This window comes from Thalassophryne amazonica, chromosome 7, assembly GCF_902500255.1.
Source record: "Thalassophryne amazonica chromosome 7, fThaAma1.1, whole genome shotgun sequence".
NCBI classification, from domain to species: domain Eukaryota; kingdom Metazoa; phylum Chordata; class Actinopteri; order Batrachoidiformes; family Batrachoididae; genus Thalassophryne; species Thalassophryne amazonica.
Window position 1 is genome coordinate 7,196,877 of NC_047109.1, and position 21,337 is coordinate 7,218,213.

Consider the following 21,337-nt stretch of genomic DNA (forward strand, 5'->3'; position numbering starts at 1 on the left):
AACATAATAAAAAACTGTCACACATGTTAAAGGCAAAGGGCACATATGTTGCGTCAGATCTAAATGGGTTGAAAGCTAAGTTCACACTTCCACAACCTTAAGGACCTTTCACACGGAGTACGCAAACACAGCGTGCAGTGCTCTGAAAACCATTATTTTCAATGAAAAGCTTAGTGCAGGTGATGCATTACTGAGGAAAGAGGCAAAAACTTGATGTCAAACTCATCATGGTCAAAGGTCATCCTAATCCAACTTTCTCCATGTTGCGCTGTGACATGTCACATGACCAATAGAAATGAGGCATGACTTGTGTGTCAGACTGACAGTCAGAGAGCTCCTGCTCATTTTTACACGGCCGTTTTTAAAAGAAAAATCCTTACAAACATGTTTTTGTACCACGAGATTTACTTTTTTTAACTTTTCACTTTGAAGTAAAAAAAATTCTTGTGTTACAAATTTTGGATGTTCATCTGTAAATTAATACCATAAGTTGTCCGTTGCTGTTGCTTCAGATGAAAGTATTTCTTGATTTTATTGTTAGACAAATAAAATAGCATGAAAAGTAATGTGTGCATTTTTAAGTCTGGTAGATTCATTCATTCATATTTGCATTTAAACCAGGAAAAAGACACGTAAATAAATGTAAATATTTTTTACAAACACAAAATGAAGTGATGCAACAATGACTATAGTGAGTCTGATAAGGATTAATGTCTGTTTTCTTCAGTCACATTAATTTGCTCTTGGTGGCTATTTGTCAGCACATGTAGTCATGTGACACAAGCCCCGTATTGAACCATTTCAGTATTTAATTACGTCCTCATTGACTATGTGATCGCTTTCAGTGTTGCAATCAGTAGAGAAGTAATTACTAAAAAATGAATTGGACCATTCTAGTGATTGTGAATGCTTTGAAATTGTGCACAATAGAGGTGGGGCTTCTTCTACCTGTGCAAGAAAAAGTGTCTTATTGACTAAAGCTTGACATCAAATACGTGTTTAATGATTTATTCATTTAATATTAAAATATCAGAGGAAACAACTCTTTCAAATAATTAAAATAGTTGCTCTTTAAAGACCTTTTTCTTTTATTTAGAAGAGCACCAACAGGTGTGAGTTTGCAGAGATGACAGGTGAGCTGGACTCTCAGGACATTTAACCAGATTTTAATCACATTTTGAACAGCAGCAATGTTGTCTTCTGGACTGGAGGTTTTGGTGTGCATCACTATTTGCAGGATTCACTCCAATCACCCAATGGTGGATCCTTCTTCCCTGCACACCAAAAATCTCAAAGGCATTCCCAACTGCTTTCCTGGTTTGTGACAGGCAGTGATTTGAGATCCCATTTCCAGGATTAGGCCTCAAAACATTTTTTCCTTGTTTTAAAATGACACAAAAATGAAAAGAAGAAAAAAAAACAGGAACATTACCATATAGGGATGATGGCTAAAACCAACAATATAAAGCAATGTTAGATTAGTTTAACATTGCTGTGAAGAAGAAAATAAGTATTCAGATGGCTTTAAGAAGATGAAAAATAACATGTGGGAGGTGATGGTCTAGTGGTTAAGCATTGGGGTTCAGACCAGAGGATCCTCAGTTCAAACCCCAGTCTGGCCGGACAGTTACAGCGGATCCTTGGGCAGGATCCTTAATCCCCAAGTTGTTCTCGGTGTGTAGTGAGCGCCTTCCATGGCAGCACCCTGACATCAGTGTGTGAGTGTGAATGGGTGAATGTGAGGCATCATTGTAAAGGGCTTTGAGCTTCTGATATAGGTGGAAAAGCGCAATATAAATGCAGTCCATTTACCATTAAAAATTCTGAACATTGAATTTTTAGTAAAAACTTTCCTGGTGTGGGGCAAGTGAACAAATACATTTTCTGAAAATATAAAGATACAGGCTAAAGAATCAACACTGTAAAACCTGACAAGTTGACTTTACTTAAAAAAAAAAAGGGGGAAACCGATTGCCTGGAAAAAGATAAGTAAGTTTTCATGTAAAATACATGAAAAAAGTACTCGTGCTTGTCATTTTTTTACAGGCAGTTGGTTTCCAGTTTGTTTGTTTTTTTAAGGAAAGGCAAGTAAACTTGTCTGATTTTACAGTGATTAATATAAAACCATGTTGTGCTCGTTTCATTGGTAAAAGGTAAATAACGCTTTTCCATCTGTATCAGAAGCTCAAAGCGTTTTACAGTAATGCCTCACATTTACGCCAGGAGCAGCTTGGGGATTAAGGACCTTGCCCAAGAGCCCTTAGTGATTTTCTGGACAGACAGAGGTTTGAACTGAGGATCAATTGGTGTCAAGCCCACTGCTTAACCACTAGACCAGGGGTGGGCAATTAATTTTTAAGGGGTTACATAGGGAACCTGAATTATGTCCGATGGCCACACCATCGATAAGTCAGCTGTCTCCCATTACAAATTTTACAAAAAATTACCTATTTAATTTAATATTTTATAGCTTTTATATTTGTGAAAACAATCAGACCATTTAAAAAATAAGTACAATAAAGTAAAAGTTTTTTAAAAATTAAGACTGTTATAGACAAAGCAGTGACCAAAAATAGGATTATTAGGTTAAAAAAATAAACAAACAATATCCAAATATAAAAGACCCAGTGAGCTGAGTGCTAGCATCAGCTAACACAGCTTGTTGCTAAAGGCTAGGCTAATTATTCACCAGCTTTAGTCAAATTTGCAGACGCTCCGTTGGACAAACTGGGTCTGTGTAATACGTCCAGATGTGGAGAAAGTTGGAGCTTGTTGGCTCAGTGAGGCTGTCTGCCTGTGTCGTACTGTGGGATTCACCGGGACTCAGTGACGGACGATTGCTGGGTAAAACTCCTTCCAGCAGGAGGACCTCTGTCACAAACTCCACTCATTCTTCTTGTAGACATGTAGACAGACATGTAGACTGACTGCTTACTCTATTTCGTTTTTGGGAACACACTAGTCTTAGCAAACATGGTGACTTGTTCAACCTACCGAACAGAAACATGGTGACGTAGAAAACTCTGCCCCCTATGCTCGTCCAGGAGCAACAATTTATATATACAGTTAACTGTTCTAGTCTTATTTGGGGGAAGATCACCCCAACTATGAGAGTGTATTCTCACTGCGTTTAAACTTTTATTCAGATGCACACTCAGTATTTTTATAGGCATCATCACTATAAATATGCCAGAATTTTTTATTTGTTAAAATCCATGTAGTAATTCCCGAGAAAGTTATGAGAAAAATGGTTAAGAAGAAGAAAAAGTCCTCTATTGCATTACTGCACACACACAAGAAAATGTGTTCTCCGTAGGTTCTTTGATGGGGGAAGGAAAACCACATGGACATGTGAAGAGCATGCAAATGCCAGAAGGAAGTAGACATGGGTGGACTTGAACCCCGATCCTTCTTCCTGTGAGGCAGGACTGTCAGCCACTGAGCCACCGTGCCACACAAAGAATGTGGGGAAAAAAATCCAGATCCATTCCAAAACATCCGTGTTCTGTGCACCTCCTCACCAAATTCTTTGAAAATCAGCCTGGCAGTTTTTGCATAATCCTGCTAGTAACAGGCCTGACACACCTTGACAACTTAGCCAGCATATGCCGACCTATGAAAAATACAGGAAATACGCTGACATATGTCTAATAAGTTATGGGTAAGTTTTGTGTAAGTTAAGAGCACGTTGACGCACGGCGGTATACGGTGTAGTACAGTGAAATTGTTGCAAAATTTTGGGCATGCACAGCATATTTGACGCATGCCAGCATGTGACTGACACATCCCACATACGCAGGCCATTGACACACGTTTCTTGTAAATTACTCAAAAGTCAAAATACGTCCATTGATGCTGTGCATTGATTGGGTCAAAGCTGCAGTCCTCATGTGCACAGTTCAGACTCTTACAAATATTAAAACCATTCACACACCAAGTAAATATAAAGACTTAATCTTACCTGGTCATTTCAGTCGGATTCATCATCACAGCCTGATAAAAATGTATCCACATAAAGTGTCTTGATTTTGGAAAAACTGTGTCTGAAAATACTTTAGTTCCTTGTCGTGGCTGAAGAAATGTAGCATTTTAAAAGAAGTCCTTCTGTGTTTCGTGCATTTCTCAGCCTGAACTAGAGAACACCAAGATGTTTTAGAAGTTGAAAGAGTCACAGCACCTCATTTATTCACGTCAGCGGCGGGGGGGGGGCTGTCAGCACAGGCTGGCTATTGTCATAGTGGGGCAGCTGCATAATTTGTTTAAGGTATTCCATGTATTTGCCAATTTTTTAGGTCGGCATACGCTGGCTAAATCATCAGGGTGTGATAGGGCCCTAAACAAACAAACAAGTTGTGATGAAAGCGTAATGTCCTCAGCAATAATAATAAAGTCGGAGTCAACACAGCTGATTGGATATGGATCTGCACTTTGATTTGGCACAGGTTTTACACCGGATACTCCACATTACATGAAGAATGGACATTAATAATAGTACTTATTATATTATTTACAAAGCCTTTTCAAATGAATCACTCCTGTAATTATCACATAATAGAGTTCAATGACAACCTGTGAGGATTTTGTGGATCACTCATAATCAAAAATGAAGCTGATGGTTCTTGTTTTATCAAACTATATATTTTTATTTTGTTGAAGTACTCTGTTGCCAGAAATCATTTACTGTCTTTTTATTTCTTCAGACATCTCTTGTATTGACTGAAGTATATTGTGACATTCCAAAGCTTCGTTATCGTGCAGCGTCGGCTCGGCAGGATGTATTTTTAAACTCGCCTTAGAGCAAACTAATAAAGTCTGCAAACATTATGTCCTCATACGCCTGCATGTGAACTTAGTGCGATCAAGAAAACCTTGTGGAAAGAGGTGAGCTTTTCTGATCTGTAATAATAATCCTTTGTGTTTTGCTTTGTGTCGCTGTGCAGCGGTCAGGCAGAGATCCACGGGGCTCAGATAACCTGTCGGCCAAGTCCTCAGACAGCGATGTAAGCGACGTGTCCGCTGTGTCGAGAACCAGTAGCGCCTCTCGGTTCAGCAGCACGAGCTACATGTCTGTCCAATCAGAGAGACCGCATGGAAACCGCAAGATCCGGTAAGTTCCTGGCCAAACCTGGAGACTGTTTTCAGACATGAACAAACGCTCCTCAGCCGTGAGCTCGTCTTTCCGTATGTGTGGCCACGTTCAGACCGTTTCAGCTGTGAAATAGTTTGCACCTGGTTCAACCAACGATGAAAATGCACCCCCCCCAGTGTCACGTGGCATTTTCTCACAGTGATGAGTTCAAGTTTGGCTCCGTTTTAGACAAATTCTGAACCAAACGGTTGAACTCTTTCAGGCTGGGGACGGAGTTTATCCATATCTGGAAACAAACTCGAAAACATAAAATCCACTGCATCTCTGTGTCTCATATCGAAGAAAAATTCATTTGCATGGAGTTTTTCTGCAGCTTTTCTGTGTTGCATTATTTTATTTTTTTATCTTCGTTGCACTGTGTCTTCACATTGGTCTTTCTTTACTTCATGCTTTGGCTCTCTTTTTGCTTTGCATGTGCTGCTGTCTTGCCTTCTATCTCCACCTTCAGCCAGTTGCGATCGAGGAGCCAGACCCGAGAGGGGAACAAGCAGTTAGGACAAGTGCTAGAGGAGGCAGAGGCAGGTCGGGGAGGAGGGGGAGAGGAAGGAAGGAGTCCAGACAAATGGGGGGGACCTCACGAAGGGAGGGAGGGACCCGTGGAGAAAGTAGATGAGGAGCAGCGTGAGGATTTGTTAGAGGAAGAAGAGGACTTACCCCACCAGAGGAGTATCTCAGAGAACGACCTCAGGTAACCTAAAGGTGGTGCAACTCTGACCTGACTCCTACTAACAATAATGTGCGTGTTGTTCAGGCTCACTGCCTCTTATGTAAAGAAGCACAACTGTGCATGTTCATGAGGATATGCAAAGTCAACCCTTTGACCTTTTATTCATGTAAATGTGGCCCAAAAGATGAAAACTGCACATATCATGTAGGGGAACACAACAGCAGCAGTGCAGGCAGAGTTTAGAACCCTGCAGGGAGCATTTCTGCAGTCACGAAGTTCATACTCAGTGGAGAGGAACTGAAAGTGGCTTGATTTTATTCAGCAATGCAAAAACACAAAGAACTATCAGAAACGTGTTCACATTGTGTTAATACGAGTGCCAGCTAAAGTGCACAACTTCAGAATTTTTAGAAATTACACATTTATTTCATGAGTCGACGATGTCAACAGTAATTAAAAGGTTAATGCTTTTCTTCCACTGTTTTCCAGCAAAATTAATGCAGCATTCATATTGACTGTTAAAAAAAAAACTGTCTTATTGGGCGTTACAGCAGAATGTCGCCTGCAGGGTCAGATGGCAGAGAAAATGAGATGTTTCCTGTGTTAACGAGACAAACAATAATTTAATTAATTGAAAGAAACAACAGAGTGGAGCAACCTATTGAACAAATTAGATTTTTTTTTGGCATTTGGCATAATTCTTGTTCCAAAAGAAAACACAACAAAAATGCCTTCTGTGTTTTGAGCTTCGCCATTTTCTATTTTCCACAGATGTTTATTCCGTGGAAGGACCCATCATTTGACACATATTTTAGCCACAGGAAAGCATGCCTGTTGCCGTGGCTAAACAAAATCTGATAGGGCCAGTGACCTATCAATCAAATCCTCTGCTGGTCCATTGTTACAGTGAAGGACTTTAAAATTTAAAACCCTTCCAGGTGTAAGAACGATTCTCTTGTGCTTTTGGATTAAGATTGACATCATAGTTTCATTAAGAAAACAAATGGCCATATTCTTGATAAATAGCAATTACACAGTAAAACATCACAAACTAGACGCACATGGTGCTGAAGTAGATTAAAGTGATTTTTAACTTCACTGTTCCAGTTATAAGGTGTTTTTCACGCCATGCAAAAATCACACGTTTTGAAGTAGTACATATTCGGCTCAAACTTGAAAACAGGTCCTTTAACATTATATTTATTAAAATCCTGTGTCAGTGTGAATATGTGAGAGAATCATTCAATTTCTCAAGAACTAATGCATTTGTCTAGAAACAAAGGTCTAGAACCCAACACGTTTCCATGGTAGGTTCTAACATGACCAACAGTGCAGTCGTATAACAACACACGAGAACTGAGTGATCTGCTTTTATACACCATGTCATAATGAGAAAATGCGCTGCCGTTTAATGTGAGGGAGTTGAAGCTAAGTGATCCTCAGCGTGCACAGTAGCTGGCTGAATTACTTTGAGGCTGCAGTTTGTACTATTTATCACCACTGGAATCCTTACATTGTGTGTGTTTGTGTGTGTGAGTCTGTGTTATGTGTGTGTCTTTCACCTGCCAGTGTCTCTCTGCAGCTGTAACTTCTCAAATGAAATCTCTCACATTCCTTAAGAACATCCATCACTTTCTGTTTGATCCTCAGACTGTCACCCGGCAGTCGGTTCACTTTCAGGAAAATCAAAGAAAAGTGTCTTTAAAGCTGCAGTATGTCAGATTTACAAGTGTTTGTTAGCAGAAATGCAATGTAGCATTTATAACCATCTCATCATTGGTGTATAATTACCAGCAACAATTAATTGGTGTACTTCTACAAGCTAAGAATGAGCCCTACATATCTGACTGGGGATGACCCCCACCCCCCACCCACCCATGGAAGCCGCCATGCTGTACTGCCATGTTGATGCCGTAGTCCAAAAGGGACACACTTACTTACTTACAACCCCAATTCCAATGAAGTTGGGATGTAAAATGTAAATAAAAACAGAATACAATGATTTCCAAATCCTCTTCAACCTATATTCAATTGAATACACCACAAAGACAAAAATATTTGCTCATTTTGAAATGGATGCCTGCAACACGTTTCCAAAAAGCTGGGACAGTGGTATGTTTACCACTGTGTTACATAGGGCTGGGTATCGAGAAAACTGGTTCTTTTCGGGTATCGTTAAGAAATTATTCGATCCACCGATATCAGTAGTCTTTTTACTTAGCAAGTCCCAAAGATGAATCAGTTGTTGCTCCCCTGTACACTCTCTACTGGTTGCTCATGTGGTCTACTGAGTTTGAGAACCCCCATTTCGGTTCTTTGTTTTATTTCGCTTTATCTTAATTTTCCCCACTAAAACCCTAAAGAGCATATGTCTGTGAATAATATTTACCTTTTTTATGTTAAACCGACCTGTTATGGTCTTCTGAAACAGTTGATAGATGTATTTTATAACTTAACTAGAGACATTTGTCACGAAAAAGTACTACTTTCCATGTAAAGTGCAGTAATATGTACATGTGTGGGATAGGTATTTGGTTGAACCCTCATGTGTTTGATGGAAACTGGGATACACAGTGGAAAAATTGGAGATTGACATTATATTTATTTGGAGGATGTGGCCAACAGTGACCATAACAAGTCAGTAGCCTTCAAACAAATGCAACGATTGGTAATTTTTTAAAAGTAGGTCAAGGTCACTGGACTTCAAACCCATGCGAAGTACTCCTCCAAGGCATGTACACACCAAATATGAAGTTTCTGCGAGCAATAGGTGCCGAGGTACATTGCGGCAAACAAATTTCAGGCGAAGGATTTGACAGTTGTGGCCACTGGTGACCTTGAAAACTAGATCAAGGTCACCACCCTTCGAACCCATGCGAAGTACTCCTCCAAGGCATGTACCCACCAAATATGAAGTTTCTGCGAGCAATAGGTGCCGAGGTACATGGCGGCAAACAAATTTCAGGCGAAGGATTTGACAGTTGCTGGAGATACTGTCGCTTTAAGGACTTCCCATGGAGCGAGACGTCGTGCAGCGGTCCCAGGCGCCGTCGTCAGCCTGTTTCAAGCTGAAAACCTCCACATTTCAGGCTCTATTGATCCAGGACGTCGTGAGAGAACAGAGAAGTTTCAGAAGAAGTCGGTTTCAGCATTTTATCCAGATATTCCACTGTTAAAGGAGATTTTTTTAATGAAAGACGTGCGGACGGGTCCGCGCGTCGGGACGCAGCCGGCGCGGTGCGGCGGCACAGGAAAAACACCTCCGTGTTGATAACCATTTGTAAAATCCAGGCACCTTTTGATGGCTTTCAGTGGAGTGAGTATATGAGAAATTGTTTAACAGCTGGACATGTTCCAACTTGTCCTTAAGGCTTTCAACAGAGGTGTTTTTCCTGTGGCGGAGCGTCACGGCAGCTGCGAGCCGACGCTGCAATCCGTCCGCACGTCTTTCATTAAAAAAATCTCCTTTAACAGTGGAATATCCGGATAAAATGCTGAAACCGACTTCTTCTGAAACTTCTCTGTTCTCTCACGACGTCCTGGATCAATAGAGCCTGAAATGTGGAGGTTTTCAGCTTGAAACAGGCTGATGACAGCGCCTGAGAGCGCTGCACGACGCCTCGCTCCGTGGGAAGTCCTTAAAGCGACAGTATCACCTCAAAATCTCTCATCAGCCATTAAAATTTTCACTGAAAACCAGCTTAATTTTTTGAACCGTGTCCACTTCGATGTGTCTCACAGGTTTAGAAAAAAGTTTGATCAAACAAAGCACCAGTCTCTCAGCAACTTCTCAGACAAAGGAATTCCGACGAGGGGCTGGACGACTCCTCCCACAAGGAGTGCTCAAAGGCGAATGACGTCATCGACAGGCGTGGAAAAACTCACGCATGCGCACGAGGGTTCAAGCATGTCTGACGTAAAAACATATGAATGAAATCCATATAGTTTCTGCGAGCAGTAGGTGTGAAGCTACGTTGTGGTGATGGATTTGACAGTTGTGACTACTGGTGACCTTGAAAAGTAGGTCAAGGTCACCGGCCTTCAAACCCATATGAAGTACTCCTCCAAGGTATGTACCCACCAAATATGAAGTTTCTGCGAGCAATAGGTGCCACGGTACATTGCGGCAAACAAATTTCAGGCGAAGGATTTGACAGTTGTGGCCACTGGTGACCTTGAAAAGTAGGTCAAGGTCACAACCCTTCGAACCCATGCAAAGTACTCCTCCAAGGCATGTACCCACCAAATATGAAGTTTCTGCGAGCAATAGGTGCCGAGGCACATCAATCAATCAATCAATTTTTTTATATAGCGCCAAATCACAACAAACAGTTGCCCCAAGGCGCTTTATATTGTAAGGCAAGGCCATACAATAATTATGTAAAACCCCAACGGTCAAAACGACCCCCTGTGAGCAAGCACTTGGCTACAGTGGGAAGGAAAAACTCCCTTTTAACAGGAAGAAACCTCCAGCAGAACCAGGCTCAGGGAGGGGCAGTCTTCTGCTGGGACTGGTTGGGGCTGAGGGAGAGAACCAGGAAAAAGACATGCTGTGGAGGGGAGCAGAGATCAATCACTAATGATTAAATGCAGAGTGGTGCATACAGAGCAAAAAGAGAAAGAAACAGTGCATCATGGGAACCCCCCAGCAGTCTAAGTCTATAGCAGCATAACTAAGGGATGGTTCAGGGTCACCTGATCCAGCCCTAACTATAAGCTTTAGCAAAAAGGAAAGTTTTAAGCCTAATCTTAAAAGTAGAGAGGGTGTCTGTCTCCCTGATCTGAATTGGGAGCTGGTTCCACAGGAGAGGAGCCTGAAAGCTGAAGGCTCTGCCTCCCATTCTACTCTTACAAACCCTAGGAACTACAAGTAAGCCTGCAGTCTGAGAGCGAAGCGCTCTATTGGGGTGATATGGTACTACGAGGTCCCTAAGATAAGATGGGACCTGATTATTCAAAACCTTATAAGTAAGAAGAAGAATTTTAAATTCTATTCTAGAATTAACAGGAAGTCAATGAAGAGAGGCCAATATGGGTGAGATATGCTCTCTCCTTCTAGTCCCCGTCAGTACTCTAGCTGCAGCATTTTGAATTAACTGAAGGCTTTTTAGGGAACTTTTAGGACAACCTGATAATAATGAATTACAATAGTCCAGCCTAGAGGAAATAAATGCATGAATTAGTTTTTCAGCATCACTCTGAGACAAGACCTTTCTGATTTTAGAGATATTGCGTAAATGCAAAAAAGCAGTCCTACATATTTGTTTAATATGCGCTTTGAATGACATATCCTGATCAAAAATGACTCCAAGATTTCTCACAGTATTACTAGAGGTCAGGGTAATGCCATCCAGAGTAAGGATCTGGTTAGACACCATGTTTCTAAGATTTGTGGGGCCAAGTACAATAACTTCAGTTTTATCTGAGTTTAAAAGCAGGAAATTAGAGGTCATCCATGTCTTTATGTCTGTAAGACAATCCTGCAGTTTAGCTAATTGGTGTGTGTCCTCTGGCTTCATGGATAGATAAAGCTGGGTATCATCTGCGTAACAATGAAAATTTAAGCAATACCGTCTAATAATACTGCCTAAGGGAAGCATGTATAAAGTGAATAAAATTGGTCCTAGCACAGAACCTTGTGGAACTCCATAATTAACTTTAGTCTGTGAAGAAGATTCCCCATTTACATGAACAAATTGTAATCTATTAGACAAATATGATTCAAACCACCGCAGCGCAGTGCCTTTAATACCTATGGCATGCTCTAATCTCTGTAATAAAATTTTATTGTCAACAGTATCAAAAGCAGCACTGAGGTCTAACAGAACAAGCACAGAGATGAGTCCACTGTCCGAGGCCATAAGAAGATCATTTGTAACCTTCACTAATGCTGTTTCTGTACTGTGATGAATTCTAAAACCTGACTGAAACTCTTCAAATAGACCATTCCTCTGCAGATGATCAGTTAGCTGTTTTACAACTACCCTTTCAAGAATTTTTGAGAGAAAAGGAAGGTTGGAGATTGGCCTATAATTAGCTAAGATAGCTGGGTCAAGTGATGGCTTTTTAAGTAATGGTTTAATTACTGCCACCTTAAAAGCCTGTGGTACATAGCCAACTAACAAAGATAGATTGATCATATTTAAGATCGAAGCATTAAATAATGGTAGGGCTTCCTTGAGCAGCCTGGTAGGAATGGGGTCTAATAAACATGTTGATGGTTTGGATGAAGTAACTAATGAAAATAACTCAGAACAATCGGAGAGAAAGAGTCTAACCAAATACCGGCATCACTGAAAGCAGCCAAAGATAACGATACGTCTTTGGGATGGTTATGAGTAATTTTTTCTCTAATAGTTAAAATTTTGTTAGCAAAGAAAGTCATGAAGTCATTACTAGTTAAAGTTAATGGAATACTCAGCTCAATAGAGCTCTGACTCTTTGTCAGCCTGGCTACAGTGCTGAAAAGAAACCTGGGGTTGTTCTTATTTTCTTCAATTAGTGATGAGTAGAAAGATGTCCTAGCTTTACGGAGGGCTTTTTTATAGAGCAACAGACTCTTTTTCCAGGCTAAGTGAAGATCTTCTAAATTAGTGAGACGCCATTTCCTCTCCAACTTACGGGTTATCTGCTTTAAGCTACGAGTTTGTGAGTTATACCACGGAGTCAGGCACTTCTGATTTAAAGCTCTCTTTTTTTAGAGGAGCTACAGCATCCAAAGTTGTCTTCAATGAGGATGTAAAACTATTGACGAGATACTCTATCTCCCTTACAGAGTTTAGGTAGCTACTCTGCACTGTGTTGGTATATGGCATTAGAGAACATAAAGAAGGAATCATATCCTTAAACCTAGTTACAGCGCTTTCTGAAAGACTTCTAGTGTAATGAAACTTATTCCCCACTGCTGGGTAGTCCATCAGAGTAAATGTAAATGTTATTAAGAAATGATCAGACAGAAGGGAGTTTTCAGGGAATACTGTTAAATCTTCTATTTCCATACCATAAGTCAGAACAAGATATGATTAAAGTGGTGGGTGGACTCATTTACTTTTTGAGCAAAGCCAATAGAGTCTAATAATAGATTAAATGCAGTGTTGAGGCTGTCATTCTCAGCATCTGTGTGGATGTTAAAATCGCCCACTATAATTATCTTATCTGAGCTAAGCACTAAGTCAGACAAAAGGTCTGAAAATTCACAGAGAAACTCACAGTAACGACCAGGTGGACGATAGATAATAACAAATAAAACTGGTTTTTGGGACTTCCAATTTGGATGGACAAGACTAAGAGTCAAGCTTTCAAATGAATTAAAGCTGTCTGGGTTTTTGATTAATTAATAAGCTGGAATGGAAGATTGCTGCTAATCCTCCTCCCCGGCCCGTGCTACGAGCATTCTGACAGTTAGTGTGACTTGGGGGTGTTGACTCATTTAAACTAACATATTCATCCTGCTGTAACCAGGTTTCTGTAAGGCAGAATAAATCAATATGTTGATCAATTATTATATCATTTACCAACAGGGACTTAGAAGAGAGAGACCTAATGTTTAATAGACCACATTTAACTGTTTTAGTGTGTGGTGCAGTTGAAGGTGCTATATTATTTTTTCTTTTTGAATTTTTATGCTTAAATAGATTTTTGCTGGTTATTGGTGGTCTGGGAGCAGGCACCGTCTCTACGGGGATGGGGTAATGAGGGGATGGCAGGGGGAGAGAAGCTGCAGAGAGGTGTGTAAGACTACAACTCTGCTTCCTGGTCCCAACCCTGGATAGTCACGGTTTGGAGGATTGAAGAAAATTGGCCAGATTTCTAGAAATGAGAGCTGCTCCATCCAAAGTGGGATGGATGCCGTCTCTCCTAACAAGACCAGGTTTTCCCCAGAAGCTTTGCCAATTATCTATGAAGCCCACCTCATTTTTTGGACACCACTCAGACAGCCAGCAATTCAAGGAGAACATGCGGCTAAACATGTCACTCCCGGTCAGATTGGGGAGGGGCCCAGAGAAAACTACAGAGTCCGACATTGTTTTTGCAAAGTTACACACCGATTTAATGTTAATTTTAGTGACCTCCGATTGGCGTAACCGGGTGTCATTACTGCCGACGTGAATTACAATCTTACCAAATTTACGCTTAGCCTTAGCCAGCAGTTTCAAATTTCCTTCAATGTCGCCTGCTCTGGCCCCCGGAAGACAATTGACTATGGTTGCTGGTGTCGCTAACTTCACATTTCGCAAAACAGAGTCACCAATAACCAGAGTTTGATCCTCGGCGGGTGTGTCGTCGAGTGGGGAAAAACGGTTAGAGATGTGAACGGGTTGGCGGTGTACACGGGGCTTCTGTTTAGGACTACGCTTCCTCCTCACAGTCACCCAGTCGGCCTGCTTTCCCGGCTGCTCGGGATCTGCCAGGGGGTAACTAACGGCGGCTAAGCTACCTTGGTCCACACCGACTACAGGGGCCTGGCTAGCTGTAGAATTTTCCACGGTGCGGAGCCGAGTCTCCAATTCGCCCAGCCTGGCCTCCAAAGCTATGAATAAGCTACACTTATTACAAGTACCGTTACTGCTAAAGGAGGCCGAGGAATAACTAAACATTTCACACCCAGAGCAGAAAAGTGCGGGAGAGACAGCAGAAGCCGCCATGCTAAATCGGCTAAGAGCTAGTAGCTGCGCTAAGCTAGCGGATTCCTAAAAACACGCAAAGTGAATAATGTGTAAATAATTTAGAGGTGATTCAGCAGAAGGAGTGCTTTAGTTAAGGCACGTGAAGATTACACTGGGAAACAAATCGTAATCTAGATAACTAGATCAATCTAACTGCGCAGATTAAACAGATAACAGATACAGCAAAACACTGCTGTGCTCCGGAACAGGAAGTGATACAATACCGCAGTGAGAGCCAACCACCAGTAGAGGCAAGCAAACATTCCCAAGCAAACATTCACACATGGCGGCAAACAAATTTCAGGCGAAGGATTTGATAGTTGTGACCACTGATGACCTTGAAAAGTAGGTCAAAGTCACCACCCTTCAAACCCATGCAAAGTACTCCTCCAAGGCATGTACCCACCAAATATGAAGTTTCTGCGAGCAATAGGTGTGAAGCTACGTTGTGGTGATGGATTTGACAGTTGTGACCCTGGTGACCTTGAAAAGTAGGTCAAGGTCACCGGCCTTCAAACCCATACGAAGTACTCATCCAAGGCATGTACCCACCAAATATGACGTTTTTGCGAGCAATAAGCTCAGAGCTCCCTTGCGGCGAACAAATTGTGGCCAGACAGCTGGGCAGACGGAAGGATGGACGGACAGACAACCTGGATTAATAACTTCAAAACGAATTGCCGCTTTAAATAAAATCTCTTTCCAAACGCTGTAATACAGACAATAAACTACAATCGACTAAAACATTTTTTCCTCCCAAAATGAGACGTCCTGCATTCTTTATAAATTACATCCTGACGTGCTGCACAGCTAGGTGCAAGAGCTCAGCTCAGATGTATGGAAAGACATTCATGCCAATAATTTCTGAAAGGAAATGCTTTTGACAAAATCTACAGATTTTGTTTATTTCTATTTATATTCAGAGATCAAGGATCCACCATGTAGAGATTATTTATGTCCATAGTTTAAGGATCCAGTGACCAATTTCATATTTATTTACTTTAAGACTCAATAAAATGTTGATATACAAAACCTGTAAAGCCTACTTTTAGTACACAGAAAATTCACAAGAGATATTGATAAGGAATCGGATCGATAAGCAGAATTGATAATGTATCGATATTGATAAAATCTTATCAATACCCATCTCTAGTGTGACATCACCTTTCCTTCTAACAACACTCAGCTTGAAGTTTTGTAGATGGAATTCTTTCCCATTCTTGCTTGATGTGTGACTTCAGTTGTTCAACAGTCCGGGGTCTCCGTTGTCGCATTTTGCACTTCATAATGCGCCACACATTTTCAGTGGGTGACAGGTCTGGACTGCAGGCAGGCCAGTCTAGTACCTGCACTCTTTTACTATGGAGCCACGTTGTTGTAACACATGCAGAATGTGTCTTGGCATTGTCTTGCTGAAATAAGCAGGGACGTCCCTGAAAAAGACGTTGCTTGGATGGCAGCATGTGTTGCTTCAAAACCTGGATGTACCTTTCAGCATTGATGGTGCCATCACAGATGTGTAAGTTGTCCATGTCATGGGCACTAACACACCCCCATACTATCCCAGATGCTGGCTTTTGAATTTTGCACTGTTAACAGTCTGGATGGTCTTTTCCTCTTTTGTCCAGAGGACACAATGTCCATGATTTCCAAAAACAATTTGAAATGTGGACTCATCAGACCACAGCACACTTTTCCACTTTGCGTCTGTCCATTTCAAATGAGCTCAGGCCCAGAGAAGGCGGCAGCGTTTCTGGATGTTGTTGATGTATGGCTTTCACTTTGCATGGTAGAGTTTTAACTTGCACTTGTAGATGTAGCGACGAACTGTGTTAACTGACAATGGTTTTCTGAAGTGTTCCTGAGCCCACACGGTAAGATCCTTTAGATAATGATGTCCGTTTTTAATGCAGTGCCGCCTGAGGGATCGAAGGTCACGGGCATTCAGTGTTGGTTTTTGGACTTGTGTAGAAAGTTCTCCAGATTCTCTGAATCTTCTGATTATATTATGGACTGTAGATCATGGAATCCCTAAATTCCTTGCAATTGAACATTGAGAAACATTGTTCTTAAACTGTTGGACTATTTTTTCATGCAGTTGTTCAGAAAGTGGTGATCCTTACCCCATCTTTACTTGTGAATGGTTGAGACTTTTGGGGATGCTCCCAATCATGAGTGTCCTCTGTTCCCAAACACTTATTGATTGTTGTTTGAAGGAAAGGTGATAACACAGTGGTAAACATACCACTGTCCCAGCTTTTTTGAAATATGTTGCAGGCATCCATTTCAAAACGAGCAAATATTTGCACAAAAACAAAGTCTTTCAGTTTGAACATTAAATATCTTGTCTTTGTGGTGTATTCAGTTGAATATAGGTTGAAGAGGATTTGCAAATCATTCTGTTTTTATTTACATTTTACACAACATCTCAACTTCACTGGAATTGGGGTTGTACTTGCCTTTCACATTTTGCATGGCAACCAGAAGACTGAGGCAAAACGAAGATGAATCAGTTGTTGCTCCCCTGTAAACTCTCTACTGATTGCTTGCATGGACTAATGAGTTTGAGAACCTTCATTTTGGTGAAACAGAGGTTCATACAAATTGTTTATTACAACAGAAAGCAAGGAAGCATGACTCAAAGAAAGGAAAAGTTGAAAAGGAAAACAAAATCACAACATCTGCAACCTCACCACTAGATGATGCTAAATCTTGCACACTGTAGCTTTGAAACCCCTTAAAAGCCTGATTTCAATGACAAGTGCTTTGAGCACCAGATACAGATGAAAAAGCACTGTATAAATGTAATCCATTTATTTACATGAACCCAGTTTGGGGCCTCATTTCCAGAAAGTGAGCCACTATGACTTGTTGTGAACTCCTATCAATGTGATGAACCCTGATTCTTTCATGACAGCTACAGTATAAATCTTTAAAATGCCCATTTTAACTTCAAATAAACATCATGCAGTCACGCACTGGACCCAGAAAAGTACACATTAGGATAACATCAAAACAGACTCTGTACGTTTCATGCTTCAGGTTCATTGGCTGCACACGGTATGCATTAAACACTTGCAAAAAATGTTGTTCTGCAGTAGAGCGAGGGCTGATATGAGAGTTTAGGAGCAACAAGACACAATTTTAATGTCATTTGCTTCAACACGTGCAAGAGTGCAAGAGTTTTTTTTTTTTTTTTTTTTTTTTTTTTTTGGTTATACTTTTTCAAATTTTTCACAGTATGCTCACATTTGTCTGTAAGAATAAATTATTATAATCATTGCAAAGTGTCCTGTAAGAGGCTGTTATAATGGGCAAAATACAAAGAGCAATCTCAGTCAAAATTGTTGGACAAGGTGATGGACCGTCCTCTCGTAAGTCAGTCATGTCAAGGTCATAGAGCTAAGGTCAAGGTCAAATAAGACATCATGGGTTAAAATACATTAAGGCCTCTTCACACAGTGCGAAGTTTGGTCAAAATGCGCACTGAGTGCGCATGACGTAGGGATCGTGTGTAAACCGTGTGAAATTGTCCCTGCCTCTAATGCCTTGTACACCTGTTGCTACAACTATTTGCACACATCAGCAGCTGAAAGACAGAGTGTGCGCTTTGCAAACCCATTGAACCCTCTCGCGGCCGCCAAATTCCAGGTGACACGCATGAACTTCAAACACCGCTCGCATGGCACTTAGAAAATGTGTGGCCAGTCGCACTCTTTTGGTGCTGTGCATCACTGCATCAAACACTCACCAACAAACAAACAAACAACCACCGTGGGTCCTGATTGACAACCACCCAAGCAGGCAACTAATCCAACCCCACCTCCCAAAAGTATTCCTTTATTTATGGCAGCCATGTGACTTACATTGTACTGCTATTTAAACTCTGATTGCGCCAACGTTCTTACGCAATACAGAGTTTTCAGTTTTATTGTGTTGTGATAGCTAAAATGAAAACTTAGCATAAAAAACTACACACGTGGACAAAACTGTCTGTACCCTTCCATTAAAGAAAGGAAAACCCACAGTGGTCACTGAAATAACTTGAAACTGACAAAAGTAATAATAAATCAAAATTTACTGAAAAATCATTAATGAAAATCAGACATTGCTTTTGAATTGTGGTTTGACAGAATCATTTTAAAAAACAAACTAATGAAACTGGCCTAGACAAAAGTGGTGGTACCCCTGAAAATAATTTGACCATAAGGACATGTTATAGCAAGGTTGTTGTCCTTTTGGTTGCACCCGTTTTTATGTGGTTGCCACAGCGGATATAAACCACATTGGCATAAGCTGTATGCCAGATGCCTTCCTGACTCAACTCGAGTTTGACCTGGAGAAACACAGACCCTGGTGTTCTGAAGAGGTTTCCCATTCAAATACTAACCAGGCCTCACACTGCTTAGCTTCTGAGATCTGATGGAATCGGGCTTACACAGAGCAAACTGGCTACACATGTTAAACTAAGGTGTGTCCTGTAATTAGCAATACAGGTGTTTTTAAACTTGTAACCAGTCAGTCTGCCTATTTAAAGGTTAAAAAGTTGTAGTCGCTGTGCTGTTTGGTAACATAGTGTGTACCACATTAAACATGGACCACAGAAATCTATGGAGAGAGTTGTCTCGGAAGATTAGAAAGAAAATTTTATTGACAAGCATCTTAAAGGTCTAATTAATTTACATGGAGTGTGCAGCCAGTACATTCTGAGTGCTGGTCCCAAGCCTGGATTAATGAGGAGGGTAGAAGGAGGTAGGGCATTAACCTTAAAGGGGTGACCCTCATGCTACCAACACACAAAACAATTCACAAAACAAACATACATGCACAGGACAGGAGGGTTACAGAAACAGAAACCACTCCAAAGTCTGGATGGAGCCGCACCTCAAAGAGAAAAAAAAAAAAAAAAACAGAATCAGGCATCAGAAAGAAAACAAATACAGTAAAATTTGGTGCTGGTGCCTTAACCACTAGGTGAAGGTCTAGTGGTTAAGGCATTGGGCTTGAGACCAGAAGATCCTCGGTTCAAATCCCAGCCTGACTGGAAAATCACTAAGGGCCCTTGGGCAAGGTGTGTAGTGAGCACCTTGTATGGCAGCACCCTCACATCGGGGTGAATGTGAGGCGTATTTGTGAAACACTTTGAGCGTCTGATGCAGATGGAAAAGCGCTATATACAGTAAATGTGGTCCATTTACCATTTGCTTTGTGTCAAAAGTCTGGCAGCAGCATTTTGAACCAATTGCAGACCCCTAATTCTGGACTGCAATAAACCAGAAAATAGAACATTGCAGTAGTCCAATCTAGATGAGACAAACACAGGAATCAGGGTCTCAGCATCAGCCATAGACAGGATGGGATGAATCTTCGCTATATTTTACAGGTGGAAGAAAGCAATCCTTGCAATATGTCTAAAGTGGAGATCAAAGGACAACGTAGGATCAAAAATTACCCAAAGTTTCCTCACTTTGTCAGTGTGATGTATAACACATGAGCCTAGGCTAAGCATTAGCTGGTCAAAGTGATGCTGCTGTCTCACTGGACCAAGAGCCATCATTTCAGTCTTAGTTAAAAAAAGTAGGAAGTTGCTAGGGATCCAGCTTTTCACTGATGCAAGGCAATCTTCTAAGGATTTTATGTGGATGAGATTACCAGCAGCCAAAATGGGCTTCCTCAGGAGGGAGCTGGTGTCTCCTTTAGAGATAGGGTGAGAAGTTTGGTCGTCCGTGGGGAGCTCAGAGTAGAGTTGCTGCTCCTTCGCGTTGAAAGGAGCCAGCTGAGGTGGTTCGGTCATCTGGTAAGCATGCCTTCTGGGTGCCTCCCTATGGAGGTGTTCCAGGCAGGTGTTCCATCTGGGAGGATCCCCCGGCGAAGACCCAGGACAAGGTGGAGAGATTATATCTCCACACTGTCCTGGGAACACCTCGGAATCCCCCAGTCATAAGTGGTCAATGTGGCATGGGAAAGGGAAGTCTGGGGACCCCTGCTGGAGCTGTTGACCCCGCGACCCAAACCTAGAAAAGCAGTTGAAGGTGAATGAATGAATGAGATTACCAGCAGTTATTGGCATGTATAACTGAGTATCATCAGTATAGCAATGAAAGGTAATCCCAAAATGCCACAATATGTGCCCTAGGGGTGCTACATAAAGGAAGAAAAGCAGGGGGCCTAAGACAGACCCCTGTGGAACCCCAAATTTCATGTCACTAAGGTTCGAGGTCGTGTCATTCACCACTTTAGTGACAGCTGTCTCTGTGGAATGATATTTTATAAAAGCAGACTGCAGTGGCTCAAAAAGATGATTCTCAGTAAGGTGGTCCACGAGCTACTGTGAAGCCACCTTTTCCAGAATTTTAGAGCAGAATTATAGATTTGATATCAGCCTATAGTTTTTCAATAAACTAAGGTCAAGATTAGATTTCTTAAGTAATGGTTGAATCACTGCAGATTGATACATTTAGGAACTGACATGAAAGGAAGACATGATGGACAGATGAAAGGTAGACATATTGTCTGTGCAGGGGGAAGGAGTAGGATTAGGTTATGGTTTAAGGTTAGGGTTAGGGTAGGAGTAAGGTTAGTAATAGTGAGTTAAAAAAAACGCTGTCACGAAATTTGACTCATTTCGTGACGGGAGCACAAAAAAAAAAATGTGAGACTGGGCTGTCTCAGTCGCAGTGTCATGGGTCCTCCAACAAGGGTAATGACCCAAAACACACAGCTAAAAACACCCAAGAGTGGCTAAGAACAAAAGACTGGACTATTCTGAAGTGGCCTTCTGTGAGCCCTGATCTAAATCCTATTGAACATCTGTGGAAGATACTGGAACACCGACATCTCATTGAGAGTTACTAC

The 21,337-nt window shown here is 41.3% G+C and overlaps 1 protein-coding gene across 44 annotated transcripts in view; it reads left to right on the plus strand.

Moving 5' to 3' along the window:
* rims2a (regulating synaptic membrane exocytosis 2a) overlaps positions 1 to 21,337 on the plus strand; it is a 725,652-nt gene that overhangs the window by 570,523 nt on the left and 133,792 nt on the right. For 23 of the 44 annotated variants that reach the window (XM_034173773.1, XM_034173780.1, XM_034173761.1 and 20 more), the window contains 2 exons: positions 4,941 to 5,107; positions 5,598 to 5,837. The exons of 11 other annotated variants lie outside the window; for them this stretch is intronic. In XM_034173773.1, coding sequence (XP_034029664.1) covers positions 4,941 to 5,107; positions 5,598 to 5,837 — 407 coding nt within the window. The remainder of the gene's footprint in view (positions 1 to 4,940; positions 5,108 to 5,597; positions 5,838 to 21,337) is intronic. 10 more of the 44 variants (XM_034173774.1, XM_034173776.1, XM_034173775.1 and 7 more) reach the window with 1 other exon arrangement.